The 23185-nt window shown below is 37.5% G+C and overlaps 3 protein-coding genes across 5 annotated transcripts; 2 read left to right on the forward strand and 1 right to left on the reverse strand.

Moving 5' to 3' along the window:
* Window positions 1–1999: 1999 nt before the first annotated feature.
* On the reverse strand, window positions 2000–20372 carry LOC119078915 (ATP-sensitive inward rectifier potassium channel 11-like). 2 transcript variants are annotated; one of them, XM_037186646.1, is made up of 10 exons: window positions 20368–20372; window positions 5381–5650; window positions 4568–4686; window positions 4002–4195; window positions 3708–3923; window positions 3008–3294; window positions 2789–2944; window positions 2546–2726; window positions 2346–2480; window positions 2000–2289 (listed from the first exon to the last, which is right to left on the reverse strand). In XM_037186646.1, the coding sequence occupies exons 2-10, from the start codon at window positions 5626–5628 to the stop codon at window positions 2053–2055; spliced, it is 1773 nt and encodes a 590-aa protein (XP_037042541.1). In that variant the 5' UTR covers window positions 5629–5650; window positions 20368–20372; the 3' UTR covers window positions 2000–2052. The 2 variants fall into 2 exon arrangements, with proteins under 2 accessions (XP_037042541.1, XP_037042542.1); XM_037186647.1 differs by lacking the exon at window positions 20368–20372 and having other exon boundaries at window positions 5470–5880.
* Window positions 15812–16991, forward strand: LOC119078920 (apolipoprotein D-like). Its single transcript, XM_037186657.1, has 3 exons — window positions 15812–16291; window positions 16360–16582; window positions 16831–16991. Exons 1-3 carry the CDS (start codon window positions 15928–15930, stop codon window positions 16892–16894), a joined length of 651 nt encoding a protein of 216 aa, XP_037042552.1. The 5' UTR covers window positions 15812–15927; the 3' UTR covers window positions 16895–16991.
* LOC119078919 (apolipoprotein D-like) lies at window positions 19513–22138 on the forward strand. 2 transcript variants are annotated; one of them, XM_037186655.1, is made up of 4 exons: window positions 19513–19796; window positions 21279–21369; window positions 21438–21660; window positions 21934–22138. In XM_037186655.1, exons 1-4 carry the CDS (start codon window positions 19779–19781, stop codon window positions 22049–22051), a joined length of 450 nt encoding a protein of 149 aa, XP_037042550.1. In that variant the 5' UTR covers window positions 19513–19778; the 3' UTR covers window positions 22052–22138. The 2 variants fall into 2 exon arrangements, with proteins under 2 accessions (XP_037042550.1, XP_037042549.1); XM_037186654.1 differs by lacking the exon at window positions 19513–19796 and having other exon boundaries at window positions 20916–21369.
* Window positions 22139–23185: the final 1047 nt, after the last annotated feature.

Consider the following 23185-nt stretch of genomic DNA (forward strand, 5'->3'; position numbering starts at 1 on the left):
AATATCTGCACTAACAAAGCACCTAGCAGGGTAATAGAGGTTTTTACACGTCAAATAGAGTAGTTTTTTTATACCAATAATACCATTAGCAGCCTTAATGGTAATTTTGCAATGACATTATGAAAAAAAAGGTATGGAAATATTCGCATACTTCGATTAAAGTACTACTTTATTTTTTTCTATTACCCTGCTAGGTGCTTTGGCACTAATCTATCGATCAATTCATATTCGTTCCGCATTCGAAACATCAGACATCTTTAGGAAAGTTGGTCTTCAATTACCAGCAAGCAGTTCAAAGAATTGGAGTTTCTATTCAACTAGGTTGCCTCGATTTTTGGAACGCTCAACAAACCTTTATTAATTTCGTTATTGAGAGAAAGACAGAGAGGGAAATTTACTAAATTTTATGGCCTAAGGTAAGCGAGGGTATAGCTGACCGTGCAGGTGTACCTGACCAGCTACATTATTTATCAGTTTTGGAAAATAATTACAAACGAAAATACGCAAATTAACGTTATAATTAATGTTTAGAGTCTAAAGATTAATTTTTCATGAAAATAATGCGATTATTATGTTTACTTATTTGATAAAACCATAAAATGAAACCAGTGCACCATCTCAGTACAAAGTTGCACATTTCTTAAGAAAATCGTAAGATCGGTGTGGTCTAATTTAAGGTTTTTATTGACAAAAGAATTATTAACGGACAAAGTTTTGGTGTTTTGAGGTAGTAAATAGTTCGACAATTAATATGATTAACATAAATAGCGTCTAAAAGTTAATATTTGATTAATTACATGGTGGTCAAAACATTGCATCAAAAATATGCCATGTTTGTGTAGTTGACCGCACCAAATTCCGTACATTTTTCTTCATGTGACAAATTCACCTTCCATGTGCATTGTTGTGTACGAAATGATGTGATTAAAATTCGTTGATATTTTGTGTTTTTATGCGTTTTCATCATTGAAATTGGTTAATATCAGTGAATTAAGAGTGAAAATGTGTCGAATAATGCGAAATTATTGCGAAAAATTTGAAAAATGTCTTAATTTTGTAGCGGTCAACTACTGCAACAAGACTGGTCAGGTATAAAAACATCCGTTTTTTAGTGGTCAGCTACTGCATCAAAAACAGGGCTTCAGTAAAATCAGTTTTTTACAATAAAAATTAATTAATTGTCAATATTTCTGATATTCTACGGAATGGGAACAGATCAAATTAAATTCTGACGAAGGAAAAACTTAGCTTCATCGAAATCATCCTGAGATACTGATGACCAAAGTTGAAAAATTGCTTAGCCGGTCAGCTACTACCTCGCTTACCTTATGCGAGCGGTGAGTAAGCTCTTATTGCAATTACCTATCTTTCACGGTAACGAACACAACGTTTTCAATTTCACATATCACGAAAACAAAAAACATGAGCGAACATTTGTGACGCAATTTGCGCCCTTTTTTCAGATGATCCACTCATACATCAGTCTCATAGGTGTTTATATTTACCACACACCAGGTATGACAAAAAAATAGTTCTTTTGTCTCCGCCTTCTTTATTTACAAAAGAGAGCGACGAATAAACATTTTCTCGACCGACAATTCTCATTCTCGCATGAATTTTGTTGATCCGAGGCAAAGCCGAGGTCGATGAACACAAGGAAGTACTGTATCCCGAGTTATGCAATGGATTTTCTTTTCTATAATATTCAACTCGTATAATATTTGAAGTAACCGCGATATATTTGAATTGTATAGTTACACGAGAGCTTTGCCCATAAATTAATGTAGACTTGTGTTCTGCGTAGAAATATGGGAAAGGATTGAGGAGAGATTTTATACTCATAAGCGGGTGTATGATGGTCTCGATCTCTTTTTATATTTAGCCGTTGTTCAGGTGATCGGATATAAAATTGTGGCCTAGTAGGAGACTTTTAAACAGATTTAAGTGAAGTACGATTTTCGGCGCGAATCGCAGTCTCTTGTAAAAACATTTTCTTATTTTGCCAACACGCTTCACTCGACATTCAAATTCTACAAAACAAAATTCAAATATTTATTCTTTCGTTGCAATCACTGTCGGTGGCGGTTCATTATTTTCTTTCGATTCATTCAGCAAATTCAGACTGTGCTGACTCAATTTCGATTCCAATTCCATGAACATTTGCTTAATATCACTGCGTTCATTCTGACTATTTTGTATTGTGTACTGGTTCCATTGATGGGCGCTCTGTGACCGAGAAAGTTCACTCGTACTTGGCTTATGATCATTGGCCGGTAATGATTCGTAATGCTGAAACGTTGAACTGTTTGAAATGAAAACTTCAAATTGAGTGAAACAAATCGAACCTCGGTAGTACTGCCATCGCCAATGTAGTTTAGATGTTCGTTGTAAAAGTCAGCCGATAAATCGTGATGTAGAAAGTCTTTCAAGTCACTATACACTTCATCGAGACGACGTGCACTGCACAACGGGGTGTCAATCTGGTGAAGGTAAAGCCAAAATATTTCCATAAAATTTCGGTTAAGTGAAATGAAGGGAGACCAACCTCACAAACTTCATCGAATTTACTGTAATCGACTTCGTAGACATTGCTAGTTCGATTATAGACAATTACATTCATGAAACGGTTGCCCCACATAACTTCTTTGGGCAGGTAAGATGTCCGTGACTGTGTCATCTGACCTGTCGCTCGAGAACTGCCGGTTATTGAAACAATGAGCTCGAATCTATAAAAATAATTTGTTGAGTGAATCACGGCTTACTCGTCAAGTGACACCAAAATGTTTACTTTTTTTCTAACAGATCCTTTGCGGATATGTCGAATAGAGGACTTGTCTCATCAATCACATGACAAATTGTCATCGGAAATATTAGGAAAACTCTCCCCTTATTTTCTAATTTCAGTGTATGCTGGAAGTTCTTCAACTTCTCACCCTCCAACGAACTGAAAACAATTTCAACATGAAAGACAAACACATAAAAGATCTATTTTTTTTCATTCGCTCACTATCGCTCCTCGAACCAAAATGCTTCGACTTTCGTATCAATAACATGACTGCTCCTCGTATCACATACACGGAACAGCAAACAAAGTTTAGAGTTCCTCAGGCAAATCAATGCCTTTTTGCTGAAGTTCATGACCGACACATTATTGGATGGTCGAATCATCTTAGCGTAGACAATGCCAACCATAGCACCTTCAATACCAATTCCGATGATTATCTGGACGATCATGAGGAATATTGCCTCCGGACATTCTTCGTTTGGATATTTGTTGCCGAATCCGATGGAAACCTAAATTGTTATTTGGTAGGTAAGGTTGGGGTTAACCTGTCAACGTTTAGGTAGACCCGAAACCGGTTTTAGACATCAATGTAAGGTTTCAGGTTTGAACCTCAACCTGATTTGACCTGAGCCCGAAATAGTTCGACCCGAACTGCCGAACAGAACCTCAACCCGATTTTTCAATTGCCGGTTGGACTCGAGCTTCACCTGAACCTGAAACTTCTCGGGTTACTTCAGGTCGGGTTCGGTTAACTTGAAAAATTTCAGGTTCAGGTTAGGTTCGGGTAGAGCCCGAAATTGTAAATTCAGGTTCAGGTTCTATTTGGATCGAACCTGCAATCTTAATTCAGGTTCGGGTCTCCCGTTCCGAGCATTTGATGGTGAGGAATTTTGTGAAAGATTAGAATGTTAAAAAAAATTACTTGAGTTTCAATGCTGAATAACAAAAAGGCGGCAAAGTTTTTGCATCCTTCAATACATGGCACCGGTCCATCACTTAAACGTTCGCCAGTAACTGGGTCAAAATTTAAATCACCGTGTGCGTGCGCTATTAAATACCACAAAATTGCAAATAAGATCCAGCACGCAAAGAAACTGAACGCGAATATCGTTATAACATATCTCCATTGCTCGTCGATCTGAAAATGGAAATGTCGATTCCGGTTTCAATCGGTTCCATAACCTTACCAAATTCAATCAATGCCTTAACCAATTACCAAAGTTGTAACAAAATCTTTGAAAAATCGCCATCCCCGTTCCGGTATATTAACAAACTCAATATTCCTATCACCACTTTTATCGATCACTCGCTTAGCCTTTCGAATCCGATTGCCCTGATAGTGAGGATCTCGCCTATGTCGCAAACTTTGCATGCTCTGATGTCTGTGGATTTCAATTGGAAACACGACATCTAAAATAAATGAATTGGAACGACTGCTAGTCACGACAGTTCGTCTAGTCACACTCTGAATGAACTTAAAGAATTAACGGTTGATGGATCATTTTCTCAAGTTACGTGAAGACGAACAACAACAACGACAACTTAAATCTAAAACAACACACGACAGCACGAGTCGTCTTTCCATTTACTAATACAAGCAATTGTTACGTGAATTGAATGATGGAGGCAATTATTTGATTAATTTAATGAGATTATGTGTCTAAAAAAACGCTTCGTATCACTGAAAATTAGAATGTGTCATTTTGGTTATTATTGCGTTGGCTAAAGCGTAATGTGTAATGAGACACGATCGAGACAAACGAGTTTGCATACAAATCTTACCATGCATGTCTGATGTATCGTGGATATTGTCATGAATGTCTTGAACATCTCGGTCATCGAAGCCACCAGCAATGGACGATTCGGGAGACCAATTTGCTTTCATCTGATATTCGTCATTTCTACAACACACAAAAATAATTAAAATTTTCTTATCTAATCAAACGTTGGTAAGATTGTAGTCTTCAATCCTTGCAAGAAAGTCGCGGTAATATTATATTTTTGACGACAGTGAATCGTCATTATTCACCAGTGAATCGTCATTATTCACCAGTGAATCGTCATTATTCACCAGTGAATCGTCATTATTCACCATTGAATCGTCATTATTCACAAGTGAATCGTCATTATTCACCAGTGAATCGTCATTATTCACCAGTGAATCGTCATTATTCACCAGTGAATCGTCATTATTCACCAGTGAATCGTCATTATTCACCAGTGAATCGTCATTATTCACCAGTGAATCGTCATTATTCACCATTGAATCGTCATTATTCACCATTGAATCGTCATTATTCACCAGTGAATCGTCATTATTCACCAGTGAATCGTCATTATTCACCAGTGAATCGTCATTATTCACCAGTGAATCGTCATTATTCACCAGTGAATCGTTATTATTCACCAGTGAATCGTTATTATTCACTAGTGAATCGTTAACATTAAATCTGAGCAGTACCAAGACTTAACCGCATCGTAAACGTAATTCATTTTTAATCAGAACACACAAGCGAATCGAAAGATTTGACTTATTACAAAATGGTATATACATGACGCACGACCTATGCTAATTCTCCTTTTCACAAGACCCACCTGACTTTCTTCTCATTAGCTGGAATGCGTCTAGTGTATGGACTACCGTTTGGCGATTCGAATGTAAATATCAACGGAGACTCACTCACTTTAGTTTCGTCTTGTGTATTATCATTATTACTAGTTTGGTTGAATGTGCCCGGGTATCTTCTTGAGTACGGACTACGAGATGGTGTATCGATTGTATCATAAATTGGTGATGGTGAACGGTCTCTCAATTTGTCCGGTAATGAATGGGAATGAATCATTACTCTTGCGTAGGTTTGTTCACTTATTGAAATGGAGAACTTTTTTAGGCCAATTTCTTAACTAAAACTGGAACTAAAACTGAAATGTCGACTCTTCAGTTATTGATTGTAGGTTTGTTTGGCTTAACTGAATCACATTTTAAACGAAATTTCATAATTTTTTCACAAAATTCATTTTCAAATTAAATTTTGGAACCGAAAACAAACTTTCTATCGACGCAAGTATGTAAAGTGTTACTGACTCTTACGCTGTGTTATGGGCATGGCTTGAAGTGATACATTTAAGCTGAGTAAAAGATAAGATAAGAATTTAGTTGACTGAATTCAAGGTAAAACATGCGTTCTAAGACCTGAAAATTTTACTTACAAAAAAAACTCTTCGTTTGCATACTTATCGACAATACGTTTATTGTAGTTGTAAATCTGTTTATGTTGAATAAACTAAAAATTAGAAAGAAACACAGATTAAAAGGCTCCAAACAGAATAGGTCGACCTGAGCCCTGACCTGAAAAACCTGTCGAGCCTTAATCGATGTATACAGGTCATTACAATGTATATAAACATTCTTGCAATTGTAGCAGTAACATCGACACTTCATCGAATCCGGTCACTTTTAATAATCGATAGCCCGCAGCGTGTTCGTACAGAACTTAGACACACGTGTTTCTTCAAAAACTCTTTTAAGCTCAAGTAATGTCATTGTTCAGAAATGGTCCATCAGAAATGGTCCATTAGAAATGGTGACGCTCAACGTTCTTATACGCAAAAAATTGAATTTTGCAACCCATTGATACTACTCGACACCCCGTACGTTGCAATTACGAATTACTACTCGACACCCCGTACGTCCGCATAAATCCGGAAAAAATGAATTTCTAGGACGTCTTGTTCAGGAGCAAGACCTATTTTAAGTTAAATGGGAATTCAACTGGTGTGAGCGAGACAAATATTGTTGTCTCTCTCACACTAGTGAAATTCTTATTTAACCTAGAACCGGGTCTTTCTCCTGATCCAGACGTCCTAGAAATTTATTTTTTCTGGAATTAGAATCAGGAGGGAAAAATACCCATAGGTTTTCGAACTCGTAACTGCAGCAATTTTTATCTACCATCTGTAGAGTAGTAAATAATTATAGGAAAATATGCGTCTGGTGGAGCGCAGCAACGTCATCTTGGTATCATTTCTCTGTTGCATGTCTAAGCCGAAGGCGTGGATCATAATCCAACTCGTCAAAATAAACATTTGGACATACAGGGGCATATCATTTTCTATGTGTATCACAATCACCAACTCGTCAAAATAAGCATTTGGACACAGGTGCACACCATTTTTTATGTGTCGATGCAAAGAGAAACACAAACTCCCTCTCCGAGCTGATGCATAATGTTAGTCTTACCACACAGAGGCATATAAATTTTATTAGTCGCGTTTCCATCGTAATACAATCCTAAGTAACGTCTCATTATGAGAATTTTTTAATCAAAAACATGCGGAAATCGTAAGCTTAAGCGTACCGTTGATTCTCAATTCATTTCGAAGTTCCTTACTAGTTTCGAAATGAACAAATTTTCCGGCTCCATTTTGTTCATAAAACAATTTCGCATTTATATTGAGCGTTCCACCAAGAAAATCCACCTCGTCGGGATATCGCAATACAATCCATGGACTCAGCCCCACTTCGATACAATCTGCAATAGGATGGAACGCTGGTGGCATTGGATCCTTTGTTGAGCTGAACACGACATCGACATCGACATCACGTAACTCTTTAGCAAAACCATGGACTTGGACGATTGTTGGATTGGCTACCACGTTGGCTATGGCCATAGTGAAGCTGTTGAAATATGATTTAGGCTCTTTGCACAAATCAATCACATTCCGATGTGTCGTTGACCAACCAGCCGCTCCAAATACGTGCGACAATGTCAACATATCGTACACTATTTCATGTGTATACGTATCCGACGGACGATGCGGAGCTTGGAGAAATTTCAATCGTTCAGAAGGTGTAACTTCACCCAATTTCACTGTGTAAAATCCATGACCCTGTCGGATCGCTTCCGACACCACAGCATATTGTTGACCGAATGCATCATAGGCCACTTGCAATACCATACCGAGATTTGACCATGCTTCCACTTCGTGGCTGGAAAAATCTCTGGCAATTAAAAGCTTTTCGAATAATGATTCAGCCAAACGGATATTTGCATCGGATGGTGTCGTATAGTTCGCGTTATCAAGGTACGAATTGAGCATCAGAATTTTCAGATCGGCTACATGTAGCAGTGGAGTAGGAACAATTTCTTATATGTAGAAATAGTAATATGCTAATGGTAAAATGAGATAACATTGTACTTACTGCAAGCACACTTTTCAAAGCCAACACTGAGCACAAATACCAAAAGTATAAGTTTGCGATGAATGACTTGGGGCATCATTTTATGACAAAGCTGATGAGTTAACGTTGTTTCCAAAGAGCTCAATAAGCGGAGTGTTCTTACGTTGCTCGTTCTGTTGAAAGTGAGGCTTTAACTAGAATCGCACTGATATGGCTTTCGTTTTCACTATCGAAAATAACGTGTGTCAAAGTCGTTACTTTTGGAGATAATATTGTTCGCATGATAAATTGGGGATTTGTAGAACAAGTGCTATGATCGATCAACCATAAACTGAATAAAGATATTGAGAGTTCGGGTTAATGTTGTAGCTTTGAATTGCGCGCTACTTTCTCCCTTCAGAAATAGTTTTTCATTCAACTGCTTGTGAGCTACAACTCGTTATCACTTGAAGCCATTAAATCTAAGCATACAAATGACTCAGAATTTTATTTTTTATTCCATACTATTCAATCCAAACATAAAAAACATGGATATAAAGATCGCCCAAAATGTACGTAAACCACATCGCAATCGCAATTTTGTGTATGAACAGTTTTGTGCAACGAATATTTTGTCGATTCAATGAAAAAAGAGATTTACATCGCTATCGAAACTCTGAGTGTTTTACTTTATCAAATCTCGTCACTTTAATCAGAAATCCATCATTCTCTTGGGAAAGTGTTCAATGTGGTTTACACTTCCATGAATTACTGTTTTCCACACCCTGCCTTAAATCAATCGTCCAAAACAGGTACACAATAGTCATTTGTGTACCTGTTTTGGACGATTGATTTTAGGCAATTTCGCGGATTGTAGGCCGAACGAAGTGAGGTCTACAAGCGAAAGTGCCTTAAATCAACCGTCCCAAACAGGTGCACATGTGAGTTTTCATGCAGAGGGCCGGAAACCCGAGAAAATTCGAAAAATTGCCCTCATTTTCGGCCCCGAAGCATGAAAATGACTAATGTAGTCGACTTTCGCATTATGTATATTGACTTTCGCTTTATGTATTCTTTCTTTCTCCCCGCTCAAACACATAACTTGCATTTTTTTACTTTCGCCCCGGATTTCGAGGGCGAAAGTATCAACTTTCGATGTTGGTATCAAAAAAAAATACTTTCATGCTTCGGGGCCGAAAATGAGGGCAATTTTTCGAATTTTCTCGGGTTTCCGGCCCTCTGCATGAAAACTTACATGTGCACCTGTTTGGGACGGTTGATTTAAGGCACTTTCGCTTGTAAGCCTCACTTCGTTCGGCCTACAATCCGCGAAATTGCCTAAAATCAATCGTCCAAAACAGGTACACAAATAACCATTTTATGCTCAAAACAAACGAGGCATTGAAAACGTGTTTTGGTCCTAGTTTTCATTGACAGATGCAGCAGTCGCGATTTTGAATAGAAAAAGTTCTAACTTCATTTGACAGTTTCGAAAATTTCGTCACGAAAAATAGGACCAAAACACGTTTTCAATGCCTCGTTTGTTTTGAGCATTACCATTTTACTGATCGTTTTTGGTTACGAAAAAAAATATCAAATTTTCACACTTTACGAAACTTTGATGAATTTGCGCCGACTCGGAAATATTCAAAAAATTAAATCCTCGCAGCTTTGACGTTTTTTTTATTTCCAAAATATTTATTTTACCATGCAATGGCAATTCACGAAACTACAATTTTTACGAAAAAAACACCCTATAAGCAGCGCATGATCTCAGGACTTCGGGAAAGTAATTAGAATGAGTACATAGTTCGAAACGACATGAAAACTACATGAAAAATGCTTGCAAAATCAGAGTTTACATCAAGCGTTAAAAATATTTGGCATTTGTGTCTATTAGAATCAAAGTTGGTCTTATCCAAACCGCGCAATTATAGTTTTAGTATGATACCAAGCGCAAAGGTGTCGCTGTTTACCGAAAATAGGGTGTCCGCATTTGATTGATGATGGTGACAGTTTATATCATAACCTTCTTCTTAGTACAAACAAATTGAAATTTTGTTAATCAGATTGACTAGATAATGTGTAAATTCAATTAATTCAGTGTCTAAATTCGCACTTGGTGTTAAATTGTCCAATCAATGGTGAAAAATGTAAGAAATCGGAGTATTTCTTTCTGTAATGTGCCTTTACAACCACTTTTTCAAAACCAGATACCGCATTTCGAACAATCGTGGGTGCGTGTTTGTTGACCACAGAGGACCGTATCGCTGAGCTGATACGTTTGGTTGGATTAAACCTGAAATGTGACTAGAACAGTGAACAAATGGAAGCACCTGGTGAGACGAATACGCTGGAAGGACTAGATTTGAATGGCTTAGCCTCTGCAGAACGACCAATTCGCCCATGTCGAGCACAGATGTCCTCTGCAGAACGACCGATTCGCCCATGTCGAGCACAGATGACCTCTGCAGAACGACCGATTCGCTCATGTCGAGCACAGATGACCTCTGTAGAACGACAAATTCTGGCTGAATTTTACACAAAAATGTGGCCATTTTTATCGTTTTAACAATTTCATGCTTTATTACAGGATTAAAATCAGTTAAATATTATAATTCGAATTTGAAGACATCTTTGTATCCGTTCTGTACTGCCATTAAAGCTATTTTTACAATTCACACGCGATCTTCAATTTCTTCTTCGTGTTGACATTCACACTCATTATCGGTAACATCATGCGTCTCAACTGTGCAATTTTTTTTTCCTTTTTTATGAACAGGTATGATGCTATCCAAAAATTTCAACCGGTCCAATTTCCTCCAGTTACACCCAAAATGCTTCGTCAATAACCCGCTTATGTCGTCAGTTTTTGCTGATTTTAATGGAAGTCCAACTGGAAGAATATTTGGTGTCATGTTCATGAGGTTTGTTCCTCTCTTCCACACTGACTTGCTTGAATTCTGGTCTGAAATGTAGGAGACCTCTCCTCTTATTTCTACACCTTGGGATGATTTGGTGAGATGAAAACGTTTGGTTGGATTAAATTTAAAATGCCAAGTTCCAGGTGTTTTGCAGTACTTGTTGCATTCAGTTTTAAAATCTAACACGGGACAATCTTTCGTTCCCAGAAATATCACCGTTCCGAATTCTTTAAATATTTCATGGTACTCGACTGGTGAAACGATCGACTCTTTCGTTTTTACTTTCTTTTCGATACGCGCAAAAACTCTGTCAGGTGGAATAAACGAATGGCCGACAACTGGAAAAACTATTTCCATCCGCTTCACGTTGCGAGGTGCTTTTACAGCAAGCCAGTAGGAAGCCATTGTCATGAGAATTGTATTTTTATTCTGCCCTCCACATCCGTCTGCAAACAACCGTACACTGTCAACATTATTGGGAATGTTTAGGTTGCATAACCGGTGATATACTGCAGACGCGATTTCATTTGAACCTTTCGGTCGGTCATATTCACCCCAGGTGTACAGAAAGACGTTTTCTTTTGTCAATGCCGATTTCGACGAGCCTTGTACAATACCAAAATTGTAGGAAGAAATTTGTCGGCTGAAATAAGCTGCCTGGTCGTACAATTTTGGTAGTGCTTGATTCTTCTGACAATCGAAGCTCAGCGTTATCCAATTTGGTTTTTCCTTTCTCAGCAACTCAAAGAAAGCCTTGGCACGACGCTTATGCACTGTTAGTTGTTTCATTAAAGCTTGCTTCTTGCATGCGTCTTTCTCGAATTTGATCGTTTCTTTCAGCATCGTACACGTCGAACACACATCAGTTGCGGGTGCTTTAAACCCAATGTTAAATGTTGTGTTAAACACAAACCGAAAGTAACTGCGCTTAACTTGCAATTTCGGGTCAGTTACTTCGGTGCAATACATCGCATGCATCTTATTTATAGATAGCTCGGATGGCAAGTATTGTCTCTTGGTTTTACCTCGGCAGTAATGAACCTCACAGCACCTAAACATTTTTATGAACTCGATTATTGATGTTTTCTTGGCCAAATATTTTGCAGATTTTCGATCGCCACCACGATTTTCTTTCGGCGCCTCACCAGTAGTCAAATGTCGTTTACAGACGCGTTGAATTCTATCTTTGCCAATATTCAAAATTCCTTGAAACGTTTTCTGACAAACACGGGCTAACTTGCCGTTAGCTTTTCGAACGGTGAATCTCACTGACATTTTTTTTCTTGGTCCATTTTTCACGCTGCGATCAGTTCTACTGGGTGTTGTGACGGGACAGTAGGTGAGAATAATTGAATCTTGATCCTTTTTGTTACTTGATTTGTAGAAGTGACTTGCAAATCCTACTATGTCCGCGTCTTCTAACGACATGCACTCAAATTTCTTAGCAGGATGTTTGCAGGTCGGCTTCTTTGGAGGTTTTCTTTGCTTATATCTACAACCGAAAAAATGTTGAGCTGGGTTCATCAATATGAAAGAATTTGTACGTCTCGATTTTTTTTCTGGCTCGTTTGGTGTTGTTGTCATTCCTCTTTCTCTTTCGAGTTCGGCCATCCTGAACAACTATCGGGAATTCATTCGACTCCATTCCAAATTTTCAATTTAAAACCATCAAACGAATCATAAACATACAGGTTATGAAAAATTTTAATAAGGCAACCCTAAAAATTAGTTACTGTCACAAATGACTAATTACGCCATCTAAACAATTTCTTTGAACTTCAATAATTTCAAATTTGATTCATATTGGAGGAAGCTGACCTTTGATTCCAACAGACACATTTATCTCATACATTATCTGTCAATATTTTTCACGTTTGATTACATCCTCTGATTTTACAAGCATTTTTGATGCATTTTTCACGATCTGTGTACTCGGCTTTAGTTTTAAAATCAGACTTATATTCTTGATGAGCGAAAGTTTGTATTGTATTGGGTTTTACCTTACGAGGACGGCAAAGAGTTTTCCCTAGGGAAGGAAAAAGGCCACATTACCTCCCTAGTAAGGTAAAAATACCTTTTTTCAAAGTCTCATAATTACTTTATCGGAGTCCTGGCATGGTGTTTCATCAAAATCCTTCTGGTGAAAATTTAATTGTTTTTGGTCATTTTATAAAGGCCGATGCTATTCGGCACCGGTGTCAAATAGCATGCACTGTGTTGTGTGGCTATTTGACACCGGATGCGAATAGCCAATCAACACAGTGCATGCTATTTGACACCGGTGTCGAATAGCCAGACAACACAGTGCGTGCTATTTGCATCCGGTGTCGATTAGCCACACAACACAGTAGATGCTAATTGACACTAGTGTCGATTAGCCAGACAACACAGCTGATGCTATTCGACACCCACCTTTGGGAGCCAGAAATAAATTTCGCGCGCGCGAAATTTATTTCTGGCTCCCAAAGGTGGGTGTCGAATAGCATCAGCTGTGTTGTCTGGCTAATCTAGACTATATATTTTGTTTTCTAAAAAAATCACAGGTTAACTAGAAACGAAAACTTTATTTGTTTAATAAGTGCTTTTCCCTAGCTGTAGATAAAGTATTTGAGTTTTTTTAACACTTCGCAAAGTTCATCAAACCACCATTTTTGATTTCTCTCACTTTTTCAGATGCATATCTTCGCATTGCATTTTTGAAATTGTGATAAAAAGATATCTAAATCACATTGGCGTCAAATTTTAACATTTCTAGCGTAACTTTATAGGAGAGACCTAATCATTAAGAACAGATACAGTATAGCTTCTAATTTTAACAGACTTTACTCATTAAATTATTTTTAATATAAGATCAGAAACACAAGCATATGGGATCCTAGTTTTAGACCACATACTTTTAAGGAATAAAAATTTAAACCTGACAAGAATTTATGTGATTTTGGGTCATGAAGGCTGCATTATAATACACATTGCAATGTGATGTAACGCGTTGAATGAAATCGAGTAGTCAATGCTTAGTATATACGCTTCAACAATACGTTCGGTATAATTGTGTGACTCTATACAAGGCTGTATACTTTGGGGAGGTCACGCAGACCGCCATTTTATTAGATATGCGGGAACACACCTTTTCCATACAAACAAATTCACCAAAATTAAATTTGTATGGCGTAGTGAATTTTTTGTATAAAACGTGGTGTGTAACCCGCGTATCTGCATCTGCGTGACCTCCCCAAAGTATACAGCCTTGACTCTATAGCCGTTTATAAAAATTTAGCCTTCGTTGAAGGTAATAGATTCTTTAGCGTGCGAAAAAAAGTTGGTATCGCACTGCGTGCGAAAAAAAAGTTCATATTGCACTGTGTCCGGGAATACAGTGAAATAAGTACCTTCAAAACGACATTAAATGGATGCATGGAAAGGTGATGATTATGGACCGGAATTGCGAAAAAAATTTTAAATTCTTAGAATTCGTTATTTTGTTGGAACTGTAAGACTGATATGCATTGAAAATAATAAATGTTGGGAATTACGGGTTGAGCCTGGCATTGAAGATGTTTTGGTATGTTTCATTATTTCACTGATGATTTGGATCTGGTTGTGAATTTATAATTTCGGAAATCGTAAACCGTATTGGAATGAAATTAAATTTGAAAAGAAAAATTTGGTTCACGGGTGGGGACCGAACCCACAACCTTCAACTTGCCGGGCTGATGCTCTATCCATTGGGCCACCATGGACATCTTCTTTTCAACTCTAATTTTGAACCGTTCTTTCAAATGCTACGTCACAGCTCATATCGTGTGTTGCACACAAGCTGATCAATTGTCGAACTTTTCTACAACACACACATACTCAACATGTAACGCTGTCGCTTTCCGTACATACGAACATTTACTGTCTCCCGGCAAGTTGAAGGTTGTGGGTTCGGTCCCCACCCGTGAACCAAATTTTTCTTTTCAAATTTAATTTCATTCCAATACGGTTTACGATTTCTGATAATTATTGTACCAGTTCTAGTTACTTTAACTAACCATTAGTCAAAATTATAATTTCGCTATATTTCGATCCAGGTTTAGAACAATCATCAGACGGGGAACCAATATGATTTCGCTATTTCTTGAGTGCAAAATTGTTTTATTCTTTGATTTTTAATTTTCAGTTTTCTCTATACACTGAGAATATTTTTTACAATTGTCGGAAACTCCAATTAGAAATTCAGAATGTAATTATTTGAAAAGAGAACAACAACAACGGATCTCCAACGTTCAGAGCACCAACAATTTTTAGCTAATATGTCAATTTATCATCGTTACTAATATCGACCCCTCTTGACCTTCTTACACGAAATACCAACATTGCGGAAACCACAACCTATTGACATCAATATTTGAATTTCACATTTAATAGTAATTTTAACCATTGCGTATATTTAAAACCAAACAAATGAGTGCGTCTGGTGTCAATTAGCATGTACTGTGTTGTTGGGCTATTCGACACCGGTGTCAAATAGCATACACTGTGTTGTGTGGCTATTCGACACCGGTGTCAAATAGCATGCCCTGTGTTGTATGGCTATTCGACACCGGTGTCAAATAGCATGCACTGTGTTGTGTGGCTATTCGACACTGGTGTCGAATAGTCACTCCGTTTTATAAATTTGACTTTATTGTGTGTGGGATGAAGTGTTAAAATAATCTGACGCTGATGTAATAACCGTATAAATCTTCACGCAAATTGTTCTAATCGTAACGGCGATTTTTTTTTTTTTTCGTTTTTTTAAACATTTTAATGCATACTGTTAAGGTTGTACCTACGAAGGGGTCGCGTACGAGGTCGCGTTTATATATTATGTAAGCAATTTTTTTGTGACGCTGTCTTGTTGATTTATGTGTTTTGTGTAGAATATTTCCATCATTAAGAAGCCAGGTTTAGATAGTGGTACTGGCTGCTATCAGAAATGCAATAAATAAGGCAAAAATAGCTTCATTAATAAGTTGGCTTGCAGCGATCATTCGCAGTTATCAAGCGACCTTTAAAGAAAAATCAAGTGAAAAATGTTGTTTTCTTACTCAACCTGTGTGTGGGCTTTCGCTATTGCCATTTTGTCGACCGATGCATCAAGCCGGGGAAAACCAAGATCAACATGTCGCGAACCGACTGTTTTCCAGAATATTGATCTACCTCGTGTCATGGGCCAGTGGTACGTTTACTCGCATCATGATCATGACTTTGAACGAGGATGTGACTGCTTTACATCCGAAGCGATACAAACTGATGTGAACACAATACAAATATCAAGTTGTTGTCAAATGTCTAGAGTGAGTAATGAGACACAAACGTGTAATATTAGCGTTAATGGCGCACGGCTTACGAATCCGGAGAAGAAAGAAGCAATGTTCTTGTACACGAGGGCTGGAGGTAGTTTGCTTTTTGATTATTTTCATCTTTTGAAAGTAGAACTGACTAAATGAAAATTGTTGTGACAGTCACAGTCGAATCACAAATGTGGGTTGTCGACACCGACTATGTAAATTACATGATTGTAAACGCATGTGAACGGGTAAGTGACGAAGAAGAGCGGGAGCTTTTCTGGATTCTATCAAGAGATTCAGTAATCAGTAGAGTCGAAGCGAAAAAAATTGACGATGTACTCGAGGCCAACCACTTTGAAATGGACAAAATCATCAAGATGAGACACGAAGCAGATATGTAAGTGATCTTCACCATTCTACCGTGTCAAGCCAAATTAACGAGTCGCATTGTTTATGTGCTTTGGAGGGCTTTCGAAAGCTCTTAGTTTCTTTTGGATTCCGTTGGAACATTTCTGTGGAATACTGAATAACTTTCGAAAGCTCTTTAAAAGCAAAGACACCAAAGAGAGACAGTGTTTGACTAAACACTGTAGCATTGCAACGGTCTTGAATTTTCGAATTAATTTTTTGCATTTCGAAATTTAGCTGCAAATCGAAAAGACCACAAAGGGGACATGGTAATCAAGGTAACGGTAATGAAATTCAATAGACGAGTGGACTCAATTTAACTTGGCCAGATGTTCATCATTGATTCAGTTTTGTGCAACTTAAATGTTTTGTGAACTCAATAAATTCATAAAGTAAAATGTCGTTTGATCATATAAGAAGAGATAAGATTAAATCTAGATCTGTGAATTTGGAATTGTGTCCAGCCTTCAGAAGCTACATATGTAAGAAAATAAAATTGCTCAAGTAACTGATGCTGACAAACCTGAAAATTAAACATAATTTCAATATTCACATTGAACCACGACCACACTCCACGAAGTGATATATATATAGTGAATAGTACGTATATTGAGACTATTTGCAGCAAACAAATATGATGTCGCTGCTGAGGGCTCTTTCAAAATTACTATGATCGTTCGTCATCATATGATGTGTGTTTGCGTTTACACAAGTTTGGTCGACTGGTCTGTTATCTTTCAGTAATTAAATTTCGTTTTTAGCAAACTTACATCGAAATCGTCATCGTTTCACTTTCAAAATTGGAAGCCATATTAGATTTCGTTTCGAATGTGATTTCTGCATTAAAATTGATAACCGAAAATTTGACTATACCATCAAAACAGATGCGCATTTTATGTCCGGTCAATTTTGAATTGAAGATTTTTCGAATGAAAAATTCTACTAACTTTTGCTTCTTCTTTTTTTAAGAGCCTAATATTAGAACATTTTTTTGCGAATTCAGTGCAATTTAATGAAATCCTAGGATATTTAGTGAAATTAGTGATATTTGTGAAACTTATCTCTAATATTACGTCCTCAATTGTTATTCGTGTATCAAGTTCCACAATAGTATGTTGTGTTACAAGTATTATAATGTTGATTTTTAGACCCGTACGAAGTACTGGGGTCTTATAGGTTTACGCATACGTTTGTAACACGTCGAATTGGACTCCCTGAGTAAGAGAAACCTATTGAGGTTGTCTATAGATGCCAAATCCGCGAAAAAAAAATGTCCGTCTGTCCGTCTGTCTGTCTGCACGATAACTTGAGTAAAACGCATCCGATTTTGAAAATTCTTTTTTTTTCCCGTTTGGTAATGTCAAAAGACAGGCTAAGTTCGAAGATGAGTGATTTTGGATCGACCCCTCCCGAGCTGTGGCCCAATAAGTGCTTTACGGTTTTTCGAAGATATCTCCGGACATTTAAACGGTAAACTTGTAAGTGTAACGTCAAATAAAAGGTATTTACAATACCGATCGACAAAAAAAAAAAGTTTATGGAAATCGGATGACCGACTCGTGAGTTCGACCCCTAGGTGTGGAACAGGCACAGGGCGGCAAGCAGTTTTTGCTTGTAGGTCGGCCAAATTTGAACATATTTCGTTCGTTTTAGCTTTATTAGATAGGTATTGACCGTACCAATCAGGGAAAAAAAAGTTTATGAAATTATGTTCTCCGGAGCGTGAGCTAGGTCTCTTGGAGTATTAACGAATGTAAAGCGTCGGTACTATTTCCGGTCTCCTAACAAAATGGCTGCCGGCGGCCATATTGGATTTTAGTAAAATAGAAATATCTTGGGAAAAATGATATTTAGAGAGTTTCTGTTAACATGGAAATAATTTGTTATGTGTGTGGGGTTTCAGGGATTCCATATACGGACATCTATATATACCTATATACAGCTATATTGAGCTATATACAGGCATATAGAGCTATATGATAGCATATATTTATCTGTGAAATGTTTATTTATAGTGAAATATAGTTAAATATAGCGGTATATAGCTGTTTAAATAGGAATTTATGAAATTTGTCTTCGTACGGGGCTGTCTGCATTGCCTCCGGCAATTTAGTTGTATATGATAACAAGGCAAAGAGTGGATAATGTAAGTGATTTTAAAGGGAGAATAGTTTTTCAGCAGAGAAGAAAATGAAGTAAGAGAAATGAAGAGTTTCACATTAAAGGCTTTTGATACGAATAGGTGTTTCGTACGGGTCGGCGTTAGCTATGTTTTCAGCACTAGACCCAAGAAAATTTGATTGATCACATTGCTTTGCATCAAACTGGTGTTGACTTTTCGACTTTTCAATCTAGTTATCGGTATAGAAATCCGTCGTATTTCAATTCTCGGTGGCACAATAGTATGTTGTGTTACAAGTATTGTAATGTTGATTTTTTCAGCACTAGACCCAAGTTTACCTGAACCTGAACCGAAAGAAGTAATAGATTCAGTAACTTTGCTGGTTGTTGAAAATTTCAATATACCGAGTAGGTAATAGAAAACACTACATTACGTATGGTCATAGATTTTCCGATGTAGTTGTTGAAGCTGGCTGCGTATGATATTTATGAACTATTGCTGCTCCGGAAGCTGTACAAAATTGAAATGTAAACAAATTAAGTGATTGATCGCATATCAATAAAGATAGAGGTAGGGTGGGGCTTAAGGTCGTGTTGTATTAATTACATCACGTAGATAATCCAAGTGACTCAAAGAATCAATTTTGCATTTAAATTTACGTCTAGAACATTAACATGATTAAGGAAATCATGATCTGCAGATCTTGCTATCAGTCAGTAATGCAATGAATAATGTCATCGTAACTCGACTGATTCAGTTGCATCTTAGTTTTCGTTCGTAGCTCTTGCTATCAAGCAGAATTAAAGAAAAATGTCGTTTTCACACTCAGTCTATGTTTGGGCTTTTGCAGTTGCCAACCGATGCAGCAACTAGAGAAGTACGCACGATCACTGAGTCGCGAGAGGACCATTTTCCAAAATATTACCTTAACTCGAATATTGGAACATTGGTACGAATATTCACGTTACGATCATGACTTCGAACAAGGATGTGACTGTTATGTTACACTACAGATGTAAAATCCATCGATACCATTTCATTTCAAATATCGAATTGTTGCGAAATGACAAGCGTGAGCAATTAGCGCGGACAAGAACGAATCACTGTTCGTGGACACTATAAATATAGGTAACTTTGCAATTCTTTATTCTTCCCACCAGTCAAATCAGTTATTCTGTATCATCGACACCGACTACGATAACTATATGATTGTAAACGGATATGAACATGTCAGTGTAAACGAAGAGCGTGAACTTTTCTGGATTATGACTGGAGATGCTAGAGATAAGGGAATCAATGAAAATGTAGCGAGGGAAATTGCAGATGGAATTGGTGATTTCCTCCAGGCCGCTTTGAAAAGAACACTATCCTCATGCAAAGACACGGAGCAGATGTCTAAGATATTGTGTATTGCATTGGGATTGACTGTTTTGCATTAAAACTTCTTTGATTCAGAGTAATCAGAGTCAAGGTCACATTAATGAGGTTAGTAACAGGCACAATAATCGACGACATGGCGCAATGTTTTTGAAACGAAATTTGACAGTTTTGTGAACGAACGGTTTTGTGCAACAGAAATATTTTTCCGATTCAAAGAATATAAGGAATATGACATCGCTATACGAGTGTCTTACTTTGTCAAATCTCGTCACTTTATAGAATTCTCTTGGGAGATTGTGGTACATTGTGTGATGTTGAAGACAGCGTCCGTTGCACTTTCTTGTTGCAACGTTAAAACAATACTAGGAGTGTCTTAGTGTGATCCAACAAATCGTATGCACCTCCATGAATTACTGGTTTCCGCACGTAAAAACTGCCGCTTTCGATATCTTGTATATTACACAGCCACTCGTTACATTAGTATTAAATGTGTAATATACATTCGAGTTACTAATGCTGGCCATATTCACCGGTGACATAATGTACTAATATTGATGAACTAACCGTATCCATCTTCGTATAGTTTGTCACGCAAATTGTTCTATCGGCTGTGGCGATTTTTTCGTTTTTTAAAACATTTTTATACATACTGTCAAGGTTGTACCTAAGGAGGGGCTTGAGGTCGTGCTTATATACCACTATGTATACAACGAAAACCAGTCTTTTTGTTCTGTCTTGTTCATTTATGTCTAGAATATTTCCATTATTAAGAAATCAGGTTAAGATAGCGGCATTGGCTGCTATCACTTGTAATGTAATAAATAAGACGAAAACAGCTTCACTGATTCAGTTGTCTTCCAGCGATCATTCGCACTTATCAAGCGACCTGTAAACCAAAATCAAGTGAGAAATGTCGTTTTCTTACTCAACCTATGTGTGGGCTTTTGCTATTGCCATTCTGTCGACCGATGCATCAAACCGAGGAAAACCAAGATCAACGTGTCGCGAACCGACTGTTTTCCAGAATTTTGATTTAACTCGCATCTTGGGGCAGTGGTACATATACTCGCATCATGATCATGACTTTGAACGAGGATGTGACTGCTTCACATCCGAAGCGATACAAACGGATGTGAACACAATGCAAATATCAAATTGTTGTCAAATGTCTAGGGTGAGTAATGAGACACAAACGTGTAACGTTGGCGTTAATGGCGCACGGCTTGCGAATCCGGAGAAGAAAGAAGCAATGTTCTTGTACACGAGGGCTGGAGGTAGTTTGCTTTTTGATTATTTTCGTTTTTTGGAAGTAGAACTGACCAAATGAAAATTGTTGTGACAGTCACCGTCGAATCACAAGTCTGGATCGTCCACACCGACTATGTAAACTATATGATTGTAAACGCATGTGAACGGGTTAGTGACGAAGAAGAGCGGGAGCTTTTCTGGATTCTGTCAAGAGATTCAGTAATCAGCAGAGTCGAAGCGAAAAAAATTGACGATGTACTCGAGGCCAACCACTTTGAAAAGGACAAAATCATCAAGCAGAGACACGAAGCAGATATGTAAGTGATCTTCACCATTCTTCCGTGTCAAGCCAAATTACCGGGTCGCATTGTTTATGTGCTTTGGAGGGCTTTCAAAAGCTCTTAGTTTCTTTTGGATTCCATTGGAGAAGTAGAATATTTCTGTGGAATATGGCATACAAAAGAAGCTTCATGCTCTCGGAAGCTCTTTTAAAGCAAAGATACAAAAGCGGTACGGTGTTTCGGTTTAACACGGTAGCATTGCATTGGAGCTGAAATTTTGTACTAATTTTTTTGCATTTCGAAATTTAGCTGCAAATCGAAAAGACCACAAAGAGGACATGGTAATCAAGGTCACGGTAACGAAGGTCATGGTCACGGTAACGAAGGTCATGGTCATGGTAATCAGGGTCACGGACACCGTAATTAAATCAATTTAACTTTGCCAGATGTTCATCATTTATTCAATTTTGTGCAACTTAAATGTTTTGTGAACTCAATAAATTCATAAAGTGAAGCAAAATGTCGTTTGATCATATACGGAGAGCTAAGTCTGAATCTGGATCTGTGCGAATTTGAATTTGTGTCCAGCCTTCAGAAGCTATGTAAGAAAATAAAATTGCTCAAGTAACTGATGCTGACAAACCTGAAAATTAAACATAATTTCAATATGCTCATTGAGCCACGACCACACTTCACGAGAAGATGCATATATGAAGAGTACCTACGTAAGATGCACATATGATGAGAACGTATATATATATTGAGATTATTTACTGTAAACTGATAAGATGTCGTTGCTGGGGGCGATCCTCTTCCGAAATGACTACGATCGTCATCATACTATAATGTGTGTTTGCGTTCACACGAGTTTGATCGACTGGTTTATTATCTTTCAATTTCGTTTTTAGCAGACTTACATCGTAATCGTCACTACAATATTGGATTTCGTTACGAATGTGATTTCAGCATTAAAATTGATAACAGAAAAATGTATGGAAATTTGACGAGCAGAAAAATGTATGGAAATTTGACGAGTTATCGCCTCGTTGCCACGTACACATACACATACACCGATAACCTACACTGCTACTTTGTACACTTCGTTTATAAATTATACGCAAAAGAGGTGCAAATACGATATTCGTTAATTTTTTCAACTAATTTTTGATTTTAGGTGTAACCAAGGCAGATCTCTTAGCAATATCACACAATTGTTTTTTTTTTATTAAATGCAGCTGTTTTACTAAGTAAAACACGCACGGGGGCCACCGTTTGGGCCCATTGTGCTAGCTGTAAACACAATTGTTTACAAAATTAGGAGGCCAAAAATCGTACAGTGTCCGCTTGTAAATGTCATTACACTGTATTCATACACTTCTAAAATAATGAAATTTACAAGAGGACAATATACGATTTTTGGCCTCCTAATTTTGTAAACGATTGGTGTGATATTGCTAGAGAGCTATGCCTTGCCTCAGCAGTCGGTACACCAAGTTTGAAGTCTCTAAGATTTTCCGAGTGGGCTCCTATAGCAAACACACCACATACAAAAATTAAACTT

This window comes from Bradysia coprophila, unplaced genomic scaffold, assembly GCF_014529535.1.
Source record: "Bradysia coprophila strain Holo2 unplaced genomic scaffold, BU_Bcop_v1 contig_297, whole genome shotgun sequence".
In the NCBI taxonomy this organism is placed as follows: Eukaryota; Metazoa; Arthropoda; class Insecta; order Diptera; family Sciaridae; genus Bradysia; species Bradysia coprophila.